Here is a 16,267-nt window from a genome sequence, read left to right as displayed (position 1 = left end):
TCCATCGCGCCTCAAAATATGATATTTTGACGCGCGTGAACCGGAAATGTGGGAGGGAGTTGTGCCAGACTGGTATCTTTGCAAGATGGCAGCTATCGAGCTAGCGCTTGAAGAGAGAGTCTCCCTTCTCTATGTACTGTGGAGAGCAGAGCAGCGGCGTAAAAGACGTCCTCGCCGTACCTGGGTCCATCAGGTCCTCCGGAGGCATGAGCAGTTTGGTGAGTTTCATCACTTGCTCCAGGAGCTGCGCCTGGATGACGGCCGATTCCAGCGCTATCACCGTCGGCCAGTTGGAGGACCTGCTTTCCCTCGTCGGTCCCAGCATCGCCCGCTTAAACACCAACTACAGACGCTCAATCCCACCTGCAGAGCGCCTGTCCGTCTGCCTGAGGTTAGTAAAACTATTTAATACGGTAGTCCTTTATTGATATCTGTGCTAATATGCTAATCCATCCAGTTATACACTGCTAACATGGATGTGCTATGCTAACAGTGAATGCTGTCGGTGTTTACTGAAAGCAAACTGTGGTACAGAGACGACTCTTTATAATATTTCTAGTGATACTCAGGTCTCATCAAGTCCCGATTTAATTCGATTTATGCTGTTATCAGTGTTTGAATGATAGCATGGCTGTGGTGTCACATCAATGTATGCGCTCGGTGTTTGCTGATATCAAACTGTAGCATTAGGACCACTGAGTTAACCTTGTAGTGATACTCACTCCTTTTTATTTAGACCTGGTTTAATTCTGGGATAGTTGAATATTTGTATATAATCCCTGCAGCTGTCAGACTCTATAGCAGGGGTCACCAGCCTTTATTAAAACAGAGTTAGATAAAACTGTGAACAGTTTGGTTCATCTCTAGTTACATGGTTCTATCTTGATAAGCTGTCTTATCACAGATTAATTTTTCAAAAATATTAATGATTTAAGCAAGGAAAGGGCTACATGTCAACACACAACTCTTTATTTCTATTAATGTCTTACTTCATTCCTACCTGATTGACATGTTTAGGAATTATGAGTGATTGGCTCACTGTAGTTGTGAAAGTTGCTACCAATCAAATTATGATATGTTAAAGTTAAAACAAAACACAACTGTTTTAGATATTATCTAATATACATTTTGTAATTATCCTTATAATTACAAAATGTTTTATGTAAGATTTAAGTTTTGTGATTTAAATCTGACATCACAAAAGTATTTTGGAATTTGAATAATGTATTTTGTAACTGCAGTACACATAATACTGATTTTGAACAATTTTGTCCAGGTTCCTTGTCACCGGGGACTCCTTCAGGACCATCGCGTTCAGTTTCAGAGTCGGTGTGTCCACGGTGAGCCAGATCACCCCCCAGGCAGCGACGTCCATCTGGGACTGTCTAGTGGACGACTTCATGGCTGTGCCTTCACCTGGAGACTGGCGGTCCATCACAGAGGGATTCCAGGAGCGCTGGAACTTTCCTCTGTGCTGTGCAGCTCTGGATGGGAAGCACGTCCAGACAAAGGCACCCCATATATCATATAGGAGACACACACATTGATATACACTAAATATTCATTTCATTTCTTTTTTGTGGTGCCCAAATTGATGCACCTGCTTGATTTTGTTTAAACAATTATTGCACACTTTCTGTAAATCCAGTAAACTTCTTTTCACTTCTCAAATATCACTGTGTGTGTCTCCTGTATGATATTTAACTGACATTTTTTATTGTAACAACCAACGATTTATACAGGAAAATAATGTCTATTAACAAGGTTGCCCAAACTTCTGCATCCCACTGTATCAGTATATTTTGTCATTAGTATAATATGAAATAAATTCTACATGTGTCAAGTTGTGTGCCAACATTTGCTGTGTAGTAGAACTGAGACATTAGTCATTATAAACATTTATTTGAAATAATATTAAAAGTCTCAAACAGAAAAACATTAAACATAAATATATAAAATATAAGAATTTACAGAGAGACAGGAATAAAAAGGACCAGCTGCTCTCCAGAGCAGGAACAAGGCTGAGGAGGAAATGCTCCATTGGAGACTGGTGTGGCCTCTTCAGGGACTCCAGGATGGCCAGCTCCACCGCCGATGGACCGTCCTGGGACCCGTCCCTCATCTGCCTCGGAGCCGTCCTCCTCTGTGGGCCTGTAAAACAGCACAAAACACAAAGAAATGAGAAGGCTGCTACTAGATTTTAATTTCAACATTGAAAAAAAAAAAAAAACAATAACAGGATATAATCAGATTGGTTGTAGATATTTAGTAAAGGTGATCACAAGGGAATCCCACCGACTAAAAAGGTATCAGTGCTTGCTGTACATATCTGTGGGTGCAGCAGCAGGAGCTCAGGGACTGGGGATGCTCTGCTGCAGAATCAGTTGGTTCTATCAATACAGTATTAAATGTTAACAGGTTCGATATAATAATCGTAGAGTAGACAGTGGTCCCTCATTTATTGCAGGGGTTCTCAGAATAACTAGCCCCTGGTCACAGTTCTCACAATTGATTCTCAAAGTGCAAACCTTTGTAGATTGCAAAACGTAAAAGTATTATTATGCCGCGGTTTGTCTTCATCTGCCCGCCACTTTCGTGCGCCTTTTTCCCTCACGGTGCAGGTGTCTATTTCCGAATGAGGCTCATAGTTATAGGTGTTTTTGTGCTGTTTTTTCTATTGGACGCGATGGTTATCAAAACCAAACGTGATAAATTTGGCGAGCGCAGGAGATTTGTCAATCAGGCTGCAGAATGCAATGCTGTACTGTGCAATAAAAAATCAGCGAAAAAGCAAAGCAGTGACGGATGAACAGCGGGACCACTGTGTGCTGTTTATTAATAAACAATAAAATATATTCCTAAATGACAACATGCATAAAAGCAGAACGGTATTTGTACGTCAGTGGGAAAATAGCGGTGGCTTGCTAGCTTTTGTGCGGCTTCCAGGGTCAGTGAAAACTTTCAAAAGAGAAATGAATGAACTTACCAGGTTGCCCGATCTCTTCACATATCTTCCTCCAAGCTCGGTCCTTTTTATTCCTGTCTCGGTACTGAAAGCAGCTGGTGTTGTACAGCTCCGAGTTGTTTGCTACCGCATTGATTAGCCTTCCCCTCCATTGAAGTATGAAAGGCTTTGGCTGGATCTGCCCCTTTGACCTAGGTAACAGCCACGTCACCAGGCTCCTGATTGGTTGTCGCGGCGCGATTTTACGCTGGAGTTCAGATTTTTCCAACTCGAGCGGTAGACGCGAAACGCGCGTATGCACAAAATGCAACACAAAAACTCACGCGCGTGGTTTTATTCGCGAGTCAAACGCGCCAGACGCGCTACACTGACGCGCGTTTCGCGCGTTTCACGCGTTTTGGCGTTTTCGTGACGCAAATCTGCTTCCGAATTTTCGCGGGACCCGCAATCGCGCGTCATCGCGCCTTTCCATTGACTTTACATGTAAACCTGACGCTCTATTCGCGTCCATCGCGTTCGGTGTGAACACACCGTTAGTGCCTCCCTCCTTCTGACATTGTAAAGGGACCCTAACTTTATTACTTTTTTAATAGTAGGATGGATGGATGGATGGATGGATGGGTGGGTGGGTGTTTTTTGTCCCACCAGGACATGCACACCTCACAAGTTCCCGGCTCTCTCGACTCGGTTGAAGACGGCTTTCTAGAAGAAGGCGAGGGCAGTGAGGCACAGTCCCCCGTCCCTCGACGCCCCTCGCGATGCCCCTCCTTCTTGGACTAACCCTCTTCAGAGGAGCCGTGAGAGCCAGGAACTTGTGAGTTTTGTATGTCCAGTCAGGCATCATTCATACCTGGTCTGTAGGAAGTTCCTGTCAGAAGGAGGTGGCACCGCGAGGGCGTCGAGGGGCGGAAGGCGGTGCCTTAGTGCCTCCCTCCTTCTGACATTGTAAAGGGACCCTAACTTTATTACTTTTTTAATAGTAGGATGTATGTATGTATGTATGTATGTATGTTTGTTTGTTTGTTTGTTTGTTTGTTTGTTTTTTGTCCCACCAGGACATGCACACCTCACAAGTTCCCAGCTCTCTCGACTCGGTTGAAGACGGCTTTCTAGAAGAAGGCGAGGGCAGTGAGGCACAGTCCCCCGTCCCTCGACGCCCCTCGCGATGCCCCTCCTTCTTGGACTAACCCTCTTTAGAGGAGCCGTGAGAGCCAGGAACTTGTGAGTTTTGTATGTCCAGTCAGGCATCATTCATACCTGGTCTGTAGGAAGTTCCTGTCAGAAGGAGGTGGCACCGCGAGGGCGTCGAGGGGCGGAAGGCGGTGCCTTAGTGCCTCCCTCCTTCTGACATTGTAAAGGGACCCTAACTTTATTACTTTTTTAATAGTAGGATGGATGGATGGATGGGTGGGTGTATGGGTGTGTGTGTGTGTGTGTTTTTTGTTCCCGGCTCTCTCGACTCGGTTGAAGACGGCTTTCTAGAAGAAGGCGAGGGCAGTGAGGCACAGTCCCCCGTCCCTCGACGCCCCTCGCGATGCCCCTCCTTCTTGGACTAACCCTCTTCAGAGGAGCCGTGAGAGCCAGGAACTTGTGAGTTTTGTATGTCCAGTCAGGCATCATTCATACCTGGTCTGTAGGAAGTTCCTGTCAGAAGGAGGTGGCACCGCGAGGGCGTCGAGGGGCGGAAGGCGGTGCCTTAGTGCCTCCCTCCTTCTGACATTGTAAAGGGACCCTAACTTTATTACTTTTTTAATAGTAGGATGTATGTATGTATTGTCGAGGAGGGAAATTATTTTACTGCTATTGTTAAATAATTGTCATTGCATTAATAATATAATCTGCAGCATGGATATTGCATTCCAAGGTTTAAACAGTGTCTCTTTCAGAAAGACTGAGTTGCAGGCTGACAGGAAGTTGTATGCAGAAGTGAAACCAGGAAGTTATTTTGAGCCGCAGGCTAAGACGAGGCTTTAACAATGTAACAGATAGCTTTAAGAAGGCCTTAAGCAGCTATGACTATTTTATACACAATGCATATCTGTGCTTATTAAAGAGTTGGAGCTCGGTCAATTAATTGGGGGTCGGAAGCTTTGTTCGGCGCGATGTTCGGACAATCTATTGTGCAAGTGACTTGGAGCCATAGAAGGAATCGCAATACATGCTTACAAAACACTTATATCAGGTCATTTTATATTAAGGTTTTAGTAGAGGTTCTTGGTTAAAACATTTATTTAGTAGAAGACATACACATAGTCTCAGTGAGCTTCTGGTCTGGTAAAAGGTCAGAAGTGCAACAGGTGAATTGAGAAAGAGCATTTGAGGACGAGACACAGACAGTAGGTGAAGAGGTGACACAAAGAGCATGTGAGGTCAACACACACACACACACACACACACACACACACACTTTAAGTTAGATTTATTTAGAGGAGAGGTTAGTTATGTTTGGCTGTAACTGCAAAATTGTCTTGGTAAAAGAGGAACCGTTTCTTGGTGTCTCGGCAAGAAAGAGGAACAAGACAAGAACTGAAAGGTAGACAGGAAGGGCTAGCCATGAAAATAGAAGATGATTTTCTAGGTGAAAAGTCATGATGATGTTGATCTGATCTATGTATAAAATGTATCTGTGACGCATGAAGGGGCGTCAGTAAACAAACCCTGATGCTATAAAATATCTGTTCATGCTTTGATTAAGTCGAAGACTACTTCCTGTCTGCGTACAGAGTTGTCTTCCCACGCGTGTATTCATTAAAATCATCGTTTGACTTCACCCGGCCGGATCGGTGTGGTTATTCTTCGATCACCTCTTGTACCCTTCCTCAATATTGAATCTTAACATTTGGGGGCTTCGTCCGGTTATTGAGGAGGGAGAGTTGGAGGTTTGGACGGAGAAATCCGGGGTCTTGGGTGGTCTGACGGGCAGACATGAATTCCAGTGGTCTAAGTGAGTGGGCATAAGCCGGCTTATCCAAAAGGTAAGGCACTACCTGTTGAATTATTTCCAAAGTGTGCCAAATTGGATATGATAAAATTTAAGTCTACTCACTGAAGTTACTGGTGGATGTCTGTTTTGATTTTGATGAAAATCTCATGAGTTGAAGCAGTTAGAGTTCTGCTAAGAAGAAATGAAAGTAGTTAAGAGTCTGATAAGAAAAGTTTAAATACTGGGTTGAAGTCCCAAAGAAATTGAGTTAGAGTCTCAAGTAGTTTGGTAGGGAATTGGTTATTGTGTTGGTTAGAGTCCAAATTTGGTCATAAGAGTGGACCTGAGCGGTCATTTTGTGAGTTGGAGTCTCCATTTGACCACTAGGTTGCACCTGCTTCAGTTATACACTTGTTTCGGGTGTTGATTGTTGTTTCAAAGTATTATAAATTATTCTAGAACGGCAGTTCGAGTCTGCTAGGAAGCGCAGAGCCCGGAGGTTACGCTCCCTCCTTGTCGTGGACGCGCGACATTGACCTCTCGGCGAAGAGGGTTAGTTCAGTGTGGTTTAGCTGTGGGGTACAGGGCATCCCGGAATTAAGCTAGGAGTTAGAGTCTCCTTACCGTTTGAAACGGTATCTGCGCTTTTTTGGCCAGCAGAAGTGGACTTCGGGCGTGTAACTTTAACCTAAAACTTCAAAAAGTTTGGGTTGGTTGACGCTTTTAAATTGAGTTAGGGATTTTAGAAATGAGGCCAGAAACAGTTAAAGTCTTGATACTAGTTAATTGATCGCAAAAAACGGTTATGTTAAATTTGTCGAAATTCGATAGGTGTTAAAAGGTTTAAAATCTGTGCAGTTGTAAATATAAGACGTCTCTGTAATAAAAAAGATCTCTGTGGGTCGAGTCAGCAATGCACTGACTGCCTGCTGCTATTCTTAGATGAAGAGTGTGTGTGCATGCAAATGAGGCAGCTGATGCAGAGCGCATGAGAGGACTATGCTTTCGGTTTTGTGTGTCATTCAGCTCTATAACTATTGTTTGCAAATGTGGATAAATGTCTGCAATTAAAATGCTGGCTTAGTAAATAATAACATTGTAAATATATGAATGGTGACAGCGTTTCAAAATAGAATATAAGAATTGTTTGTGTTTAAAACCAACGTTTAGGTAAAGAAGATTTAAGGTGGATTTGAAGGCATAAACAAAAAATAAAAGGGTTACAGTCTGCAAGGGTTGTTAATTCATGAGCTGACTGGATGCAGAGTAAGTGGAGTGGTCGTCCTGAGAGGATTGAATGATTCTCTAACTCTGTGGTCAAGTCAGACATAGGCTTTAAGCAACCATGAGCCACTAATAAGCGTGACAAATTAATGAGTATGTGTAAATTGAACTTGTTAAATAGCTTTGATAGGAGTAACTCAATGAGCACGCAATAAAGTGGACTTTTTAGGGGCAGTTTATCACTGACACCATAAAAAGCAACTTAATTAGTAGTTCAATAACAAATTGTAAAGATAACCTTTGTTATTTGATAAGAGAGAGAAAATTCAGGTTACATATAGTGAATAAATAAGGAAATGTTAATCTCTGCGTCATTCCACACTGAAATTTCAATTGTAGGGGATCATTTGGAGGTGAATTGTGTAGGACACGGGGAGACAGAAGAATCTCCCCATGAGTTTTCGGTGTGCATAGAAATTGAGGAGGCTGAACTGGAAGCCTGCCTGGGTCGTTGTTTTTGTTTATTTGAGGGTCTGCTGGAAGTTTGTGAAAACGACCACCTTGATATGTGGGAGCCTTCTCGGGCAGCGATTTTTTGTTAAACCTGTGGCAGGCTGTGCAACATGGAGAAAGCTTTGACATAATGTCATAAAGGTGATTTCTTGGTTTTAGATTTATTAGTACGGGATGCTTGAGGGTGTGTTGCTGTAAAGTATATAAGGGACGCGCAGCGCCGTTAATGGGTTTAAAATAAATGAAAAAACACTAATCCGAGGAACTATTGGAGAGGTAAGTATACGGAGGTGAGCGCGTTGCGCATAAGGGTTGCTGGTGTCATATATTAACACTTTGAGGGCGAATAATTTTGATTGAGTGTCAACGCTTGAGAACGCGAGGACAGCGTCTAAAGTGCTGGGTTAAACTTTGTGTATCACCGAGTAGGGGAAGAGGAGCCAGTGGTTGCGAGAACAGCGAGACGAAGACTGAAACCGAAAGTTAAGCGTGTCTGGGTGACCTAGACCAAGAAGGTGGAGTCGACCAACGCCATTGGAAGAGGTAAGTCTGTGTTTCAGAGAATGGCTGACAGCTCGGGTGCGACACCTAGTGGGAAAAGGGGATGCAAACCTCTGAAGGATCAGCTTGAACAGCTTAAGAAAGCTATTCGTTTGGCTTCACCTGGAGCATTAAAATCAGCAGAGAAAGAGTGCCAAGCGATGGAGGTTGAGGTAAGCAAACTTATTACATCCCAACAGAAAGGGCTGGGTGAGAATATGCCTCTGAGCTTGGTGTTAAAAACTGAAGGAGAAGTGTATGGACAAATGCATGAGCCCCCACGTGCGTTAATAGAGGCATTAACAGCATTGGAGGTTATAAAGCAGAGAGTAATGCAGGGAGGGCCAGAAGAGGAGAATGAAGACCGTGCGACGTCATCAGAAGAAGAAGACGGTGAGGAGGACGAAGATGGAGGAGCTGAACCCCAACCAAGTACAAGCCTAATTTTGAGGAAAAGAAGTGTGAAGAGAGACCAAGCACAGAGACAGCCCATATTTAAGAGCTCAAAGGGGAAAGGAAAGTTGAGGAAGAGTAGAAGAGTGAGTTTTGAACAAGGAGCTCCTGACCCTGGTTTAAGTCTGCCTCTAATAGCAGGTCCAAAGAACGAACCAGTTTATCGCGCCTATAAGGTGAGAGATTTGGAAGCATTGGTTAAACAACTTCCACCAATAACCAAGGGAGAACATTGGGAAGGAGAAGAATTAGCGCTGGGCGACTTTCGCGCTTTGGCCGGACGTTGTATGCTGGGTGGTGGGTTAGCAGATGTAGAGCAGATAGCTCAAACAACCAGATATGCAAATGACCTGAAATATCATGAGGTGCAGAGTGACTTAGCAGATGCAGTTCGGGAGAAGGACCCAACTCCTAACTTTGGAGCCATTCCAAAAATTATTTGGGATCCCAAAAACACACCCAGAGAGTGTTTAGCTAAAGCAAAGGAACAATGGTTGTTAGGAACAGGAATACATCCGGGGAAGGAGGGTGAAAGTAGAGCGTGGTTTCGTTCGGCAGTGCTGGCAGGGCTGCCCAACCAGGTTGCAGTTGACTTGGAAAAGAACCCAGATTTTGCCGTTGCAGACTCGGTGCAGTGGGAGAGACATGTGACCCACGGACTTCAGCGGGAACAGGATTTGACGAACAAACAAAAGAAAGAGTTAGATGAAGCACAGGCGCAGCTGCTTAGGCTGCAGCTGGGTGAGGCTCGCGAAAAATATAATGCGAAGAAAAAAGAACCGAAAGAACTAAATAAGACTATAATGGTGGCAAGGCCTCAGCCCGATCCTGTGCCTGACTGGTCAGATCAGGATCCGGGTCTCTACCCTGATGATCGTTGGCCCGCCAATGCACCAAGGCAGCGTCAACCCGTAGGGAATTGGGGGACCGGTGGACCGCAGAGAGGGCGTGGTGGATCCGTGAGGGGAGGACAAAGGGCTCGGAATCCAGGGAATCCTAATAATGTGTCTTGGACTGGCTGTTACAGCTGTGGAGCAGAAGGACACTGGTCCCGAGAATGCCCTGAATCGCAGCGAAATTATCAGAGGCGAGGCTATCAACCCCAGGCACGAGGAGGCCCAAGACAAAGAGTTGCTTACAGGGGAGCACATCAAGCTCCAAACCCGAATGCAGCACCAGCCCCCCAGTACCCAGTAGCCGACTGGGGCTGGGAGGGGGAGCAATACTGATGGAGCCCGGAGAAACTGAACAGCGTGGGGACGGCAGAACCTATGCTGTCAATGATGATGATCCAGCATTGACACAGCTGGGAAAACAGACTTTGAAGCACCAATATGTGGTGTCCTGACAGGTGCCTGGAAAATCTCATGGGCAGGGACCTGCTTGTGAAACTGGGATCACCTTCAAAGACTCAATATTTAGTCCAGAACTCTGAACAACCCACTGCCGAAATTTACTGGGGGAGGCTAGTGGAAGAAGGCATTCTGAGACATTATCAGCTGTGGAAACCCTGGATAATGAGCCTGGCCGTCTATTCCCCCCCGCGAGATCCTTTCCACGTTACACTCTTTTATGATAGGGAAGATAATGATATCTATCGGGAACAGTTCCAGTCTGATCTTGAGGGACAGACGTGGAATGTGCAAACACATAACATTTATGTTGGACCAGAAGGTGTGGCCGCGGCTGTGAAATTTACTGATGAACAACTGCCTTGGTACAATGTGGGAGAGGATTCAGCCCCTCACATTACATTGGCGGTCCACGAGGGTCATGGGCCAAGAGATCTGGGACCAATGGTCAAGCGGGCGCTGGACAACGCATGCTGGCAAAGCACCCAAATTCCAAACGTTTGGTATGCACCAAAATGTAAAATATATAGCATAACTTGTTTGTCCAACGATGCAGTGATCTTAGAACATAAAGAAATCTCCAGAATACATGGCAGGGAAAGAATGGATCATCCTGATGCAGTAGCTGAGCTCTCAAAATTGCCTGGTACTTTGTGGTCCGCAGGGCCCACAGATGTAGGTCTAGCTAACTGTTCGCCTGTCCTGTTCCAGCTGAAGTCTGACATACCATTTAACAGACCATAATAGAAGCACAAAACTGAAGACCAAAAGTGGTTCACATGTATTGACCTAGCGAATGCATTCTTTTGTCTCCCACTGCACGAGTCACTCAGAGACATTTTCTCATTCACATACAGAGGCCGCAAATTTAGGTACACACGCCTACCACAAGGCTTTGCACTCTCACCAGGAATTTTTAATCAGGTGTTGAAGGAGACATTGTCCCCATGTCAACTGCCAGGGGGCTGTACATTAGTAGAGTATGTTGATGATCTTCTTATTGCAGCCCCGTCAGCAGCGGCCTGTACGGTAGCATTGCTCGTGGTGTTGAACAGATTGGCGGAGTGTGGCTTCAAAGTGAGCAAAGAAAAACTGCAGTTGGTCCGGCCAGAGGTAACATTCCTGGGCCGGGTGATCGCACACAGATCAGTGGGGTTAATGAACACACACAGAGACCAAATTCTGACACATCCAAAACCAAGAACTGTGAAGGAGTTGCTTTCCTTTCTTGGCTTGACAGGTTACAGCAGGCAGTTCATTCCGAACTATGCGGGTAAAACGGCCCCTTTAAGGGACCTGATCAAGAAAGTTGGTGTTCGAAATCTGAAGGCTGAATTGCCTTGGACGCCGGACACAGAGACAGCGTTCATTTCACTAAAACAGGATTTGTCAAGAGCCACAGATCTGGCCACACCTAACTATGATGAGGCATTTTATCTTGATGTTTCAGAAACAAAGGGAGTTGTGAATGGTGTGTTGTTTCAGAAAAAAGGGGGAGGTAGGGATGTACTTATGTATGTTAGCATAAGATTAAATTCAACAGAAGCAAGGCATCCCACATGCACACAACACGCAGCAGGAGTAGCAAAGATAATTCAGAAAACAGCACATATAGTGAGGGAACACCCACTGAAAGTGCTTACTACACACAGTGTAGTGGCCTATGTGAACTCACAGGCATTCACAATGACTCCACTGACGCAACAAAGGTTCAGCAAAATTTTAGAGGCGCCAAATTTGATATTCACACATGAAGGAATAAATATGGCAGACCTAATGGGGTCAGGAGAACCACATGACTGTATTAAGAAAGCCCAGGTTGAAGGAAAAATCAGGGAAGACCTAAAGGCAGAGCCCATACTTGGAGCTGAGGATTGGTTCACAGATGGATGCTGCCACAGAGATGAAGAAGGATTGAAAGCCGGCTATGCAGTAGTCTGTAGAGTAGGAACTGAGTTTCAGGTGAAAGAAGCAGGAAAATTGAGGGACAACAGTCGGCCCAGAGAGCTGAAGTGATAGCCCTAACTTGAGCCTTGAGGTTGGCTAAAAACATGAGAGTGAACATCTACACTGACTCAGCATATGCGTTTGGAGCAGCTCATGTGGAACTGGCTCAGTGGAAGAGAGCCGGGTTCAGGACGGCCACTAATGCACCCATCTGTCACAAAAAGGAAATGGAGGAACTGGAAAAGGCCCTGGAGGACCCAGACGAGGTAAGTATTATAAAATGCAAAGGCCACTCACAAGCAGACAGTATGGTGGCAAGAGGAAATCAGAAAGCTGACGAAGCCGCAAAGGAAGCAGCGGGCTACAAAGGACAGAGACAACTGGTGCAGGTAACCCCAGAAGAGGAGGTTAGCACTAACAGCATGGAAGAAGTTAGACAGGCTCAGGAGGAGACATCCCCAGAGGAAAAGGGGGTGTGGGAAAACAAAGGAGCATGGCAAGATGGCGGTTTGTGGAGGGGGCCAGATGGGCGTCCCGCTTTAACGGCCAAAATGGCGGAACAAAAGGTGAATGAGGCTCACGGGCTTGGTCACGTGGGAGTGAAACAGATGGAGAGAAATTTGTGCCGATGGTGGCATCCTGATTTGAGAAGGATGATACTGGAAAAGGCCAGAACGTGCCTAATTTGTGGGGCACACAACCCAAAGCCAGCAGTAAAACCTGAAGCTGGTAAGTTTCTCATGCCAGGAAGGCCAGGAGAAGAGGTCGTGATTGATTATACCGACATGATTGATACAGGCCCAGGTGGGGTGAGGTATTTGTTGGTGTGTGTGGATGTTCTGACTGGATGGCCCGAAGCATGGGCGACCAAATGTGAAGATGCGAAAAGCGTGATTAAGTGCTTAATCAATCATTACATTCCAAGGCATGGGTTTCCCAAGAGAATTAGATCAGACAATGGTACTCACTTCAAGAATAAAGATTTGCAAGAGGTAGAGAGGATGAACCTAAATTTGAAAAACAAGTTGGCTAAAATTTGTGCGCAGACAGGGCTAAATTGGGTCGCAGCCCTGCCCATTGCTTTGATGACCATAAGATGTTTATGATGATGTTAACTTTGTATTTCAGGTGCAGTTATAACTATTTTATACATATTGCATTTTGTGCTCTTAAAGGAGTTGTGGCTCAAATTTGTCTCTGGAGGGTCACGAGCCTTTGGCTAGCGCTATGATTAGCCAATCTACTGTGAGGATAATATGAGTTCATGAAGGATTGCACACGCTTACAGACACAGAGTTAAGAAACACACATGACAGTATTGATTCCAGGCAAAAGGCCTTAAATTCATTTAGCTTTTAACTGAACTTAAAGAAGGACCAAAGAGGAAGGAAAGCAGATATTTTGGTTAGGTCTGATAAACTAGAATTAGGAGGTATGGTTACATTAAAAGGAGCAAAATGAAATAAAAAGGCTATACCAAAATGGGTTATAACATAGGAAATGTGAGGTTAAAATGAAGTTAACACATAGGAGTTGTTTCAAGGCAGCATTTAGCTATGAGGAAATGTATACAGGAGTAATTGCTTATATGCTTAAACTTAATTGATTAAAGTGGTTGTTTTCTTTTGGAGTAGATTAACTTGCAGCAGCGACAACTTGTGCACAGGATGTTGATGATCAGATAAGGGAAAGTAGAGCGAGCAACTGGACGTGAAACCAGCGCTTAAAGAATTTTAAAGTGATGAGTAACGTTGAAGAGTATACATAAATACAAGTCAATAAGTTAAGAAGATAATTAGGATCAGGCTTTTGATTAAAGAGTCCCAGATAGGATAAGTTAGGGAGATGCAAGAAAAGGTGTTTTGTTTCCTTTGCAGAAGATCGATCTCGGCGACCACAGGAGGGGCGAGGATCCTGGAGATCTCGAGGTTCGAGACCACCAGAGAAGGGTCTGCGTGAGGACACAATGTATTGTGACCTCTGGTGTTCCAGAGGTCAAAAGAGGGAGTGTCGAGGAGGGAAATTATTTTACTGCTATTGTTAAATAATTGTCATTGCATTAATAATATAATCTGCAGCATGGATATTGCATTCCAAGGTTTAAACAGTGTCTCTTTCAGAAAGACTGAGTTGCAGGCTGACAGGAAGTTGTATGCAGAAGTGAAACCAGGAAGTTATTTTGAGCCGCAGGCTAAGACGAGGCTTTAACAATGTAACAGATAGCTTTAAGAAGGCCTTAAGCAGCTATGACTATTTTATACACAATGCATATCTGTGCTTATTAAAGAGTTGGAGCTCGGTCAATTAATTGGGGGTCGGAAGCTTTGTTCGGCGCGATGTTCGGACAATCTATTGTGCAAGTGACTTGGAGCCATAGAAGGAATCGCAATACATGCTTACAAAACACTTATATCAGGTCATTTTATATTAAGGTTTTAGTAGAGGTTCTTGGTTAAAACATTTATTTAGTAGAAGACATACACATAGTCTCAGTGAGCTTCTGGTCTGGTAAAAGGTCAGAAGTGCAACAGGTGAATTGAGAAAGAGCATTTGAGGACGAGACACAGACAGTAGGTGAAGAGGTGACACAAAGAGCATGTGAGGTCAACACACACACACACACACACACACTTTAAGTTAGATTTATTTAGAGGAGAGGTTAGTTATGTTTGGCTGTAACTGCAAAATTGTCTTGGTAAAAGAGGAACCGTTTCTTGGTGTCTCGGCAAGAAAGAGGAACAAGACAAGAACTGAAAGGTAGACAGGAAGGGCTAGCCATGAAAATAGAAGATGATTTTCTAGGTGAAAAGTCATGATGATGTTGATCTGATCTATGTATAAAATGTATCTGTGACGCATGAAGGGGCGTCAGTAAACAAACCCTGATGCTATAAAATATCTGTTCATGCTTTGATTAAGTCGAAGACTACTTCCTGTCTGCGTACAGAGTTGTCTTCCCACGCGTGTATTCATTAAAATCATCGTTTGACTTCACCCGGCCGGATCGGTGTGGTTATTCTTCGATCACCTCTTGTACCCTTCCTCAATATTGAATCTTAACAGTATGTATGTATGTTTGTTTGTTTGTTTGTTTGTTTGTTTGTTTGTTTGTTTTTTGTCCCACCAGGACATGCACACCTCACAAGTTCCCGGCTCTCTCGACTCGGTTGAAGACGGCTTTCTAGAAGAAGGCGAGGGCAGTGAGGCACAGTCCCCCGTCCCTCGACGCCCCTCGCGATGCCCCTCCTTCTTGGACTAACCCTCTTCAGAGGAGCCGTGAGAGCCAGGAACTTGTGAGTTTTGTATGTCCAGTCAGGCATCATTCATACCTGGTCTGTAGGAAGTTCCTGTCAGAAGGAGGTGGCACCGCGAGGGCGTCGAGGGGCGGAAGGCGGTGCCTTAGTGCCTCCCTCCTTCTGACATTGTAAAGGGACCCTAACTTTATTACTTTTTTAATAGTAGGATGGATGGATGGATGGGTGGGTGTATGGGTGTGTGTGTGTGTGTGTGTGTGTTTTTTGTTCCCGGCTCTCTCGACTCGGTTGAAGACGGCTTTCTAGAAGAAGGCGAGGGCAGTGAGGCACAGTCCCCCGTCCCTCGACGCCCCTCGCGATGCCCCTCCTTCTTGGACTAACCCTCTTCAGAGGAGCCGTGAGAGCCAGGAACTTGTGAGTTTTGTATGTCCAGTCAGGCATCATTCATACCTGGTCTGTAGGAAGTTCCTGTCAGAAGGAGGTGGAACCGCGAGGGCGTCGAGGGGCGGAAGGCGGTGCCTTAGTGCCTCCCTCCTTCTGACATTGTAAAGGGACCCTAACTTTATTACTTTTTTAATAGTAGGATGTATGTATGTATGTATGTATGTATGTTTGTTTGTTTGTTTGTTTGTTTGTTTTTTGTCCCACCAGGACATGCACACCTCACAAGTTCCCGGCTCTCTCGACTCGGTTGAAGACGGCTTTCTAGAAGAAGGCGAGGGCAGTGAGGCACAGTCCCCCGTCCCTCGACGCCCCTCGCGATGCCCCTCCTTCTTGGACTAACCCTCTTCAGAGGAGCCGTGAGAGCCAGGAACTTGTGAGTTTTGTATGTCCAGTCAGGCATCATTCATACCTGGTCTGTAGGAAGTTCCTGTCAGAAGGAGGTGGCACCGCGAGGGCGTCGAGGGGCGGAAGGCGGTGCCTTAGTGCCTCCCTCCTTCTGACATTGTAAAGGGACCCTAACTTTATTACTTTTTTAATAGTAGGATGGATGGATGGATGGGTGGGTGTATGGGTGTGTGTGTGTGTGTGTTTTTTGTTCCCGGCTCTCTCGACTCGGTTGAAGACGGCTTTCTAGAAGAAGGCGAGGGCAGTG

At 45.0% G+C, this 16,267-nt stretch overlaps 1 protein-coding gene and 1 long non-coding RNA gene across 2 annotated transcripts in view; one reads left to right on the top strand and one right to left on the bottom strand.

Annotated features, from left to right (window-relative positions):
* The window catches only part of LOC146565142 (uncharacterized), a 1,938-nt gene extending 136 nt beyond the window's left edge, over positions 1 to 1,802 (top strand). The window contains exons 1-2 of the mRNA XM_085288031.1: positions 1 to 391; positions 1,277 to 1,802. The exon at positions 1 to 391 is cut by the window's left edge and continues 136 nt beyond it. Coding sequence (XP_085144157.1) covers positions 132 to 391; positions 1,277 to 1,547 — 531 coding nt within the window. The 5' untranslated portion in view covers positions 1 to 131 and the 3' untranslated portion in view covers positions 1,548 to 1,802. The remainder of the gene's footprint in view (positions 392 to 1,276) is intronic.
* An 80-nt stretch (positions 1,803 to 1,882) lies between these two features.
* LOC146565141 (uncharacterized) lies at positions 1,883 to 3,201 on the bottom strand. The gene is made up of 2 exons (XR_014894040.1): positions 2,987 to 3,201; positions 1,883 to 2,151 (listed from the first exon to the last, which is right to left on the bottom strand). It is a non-coding gene; the product is annotated as an uncharacterized LOC146565141 (long non-coding RNA).
* Positions 3,202 to 16,267: the final 13,066 nt, after the last annotated feature.

The sequence above is a fragment of the Mchenga conophoros genome, linkage group LG10 (genome assembly GCF_057382185.1).
Source record: "Mchenga conophoros isolate Kocher_MC1m ecotype Shallow Benthic linkage group LG10, M_conophoros_male_GT1.1, whole genome shotgun sequence".
NCBI lineage: Eukaryota > Metazoa > Chordata > Actinopteri > Cichliformes > Cichlidae > Mchenga > Mchenga conophoros.
This window is presented reverse-complemented; position numbering and strand designations above follow the sequence as displayed.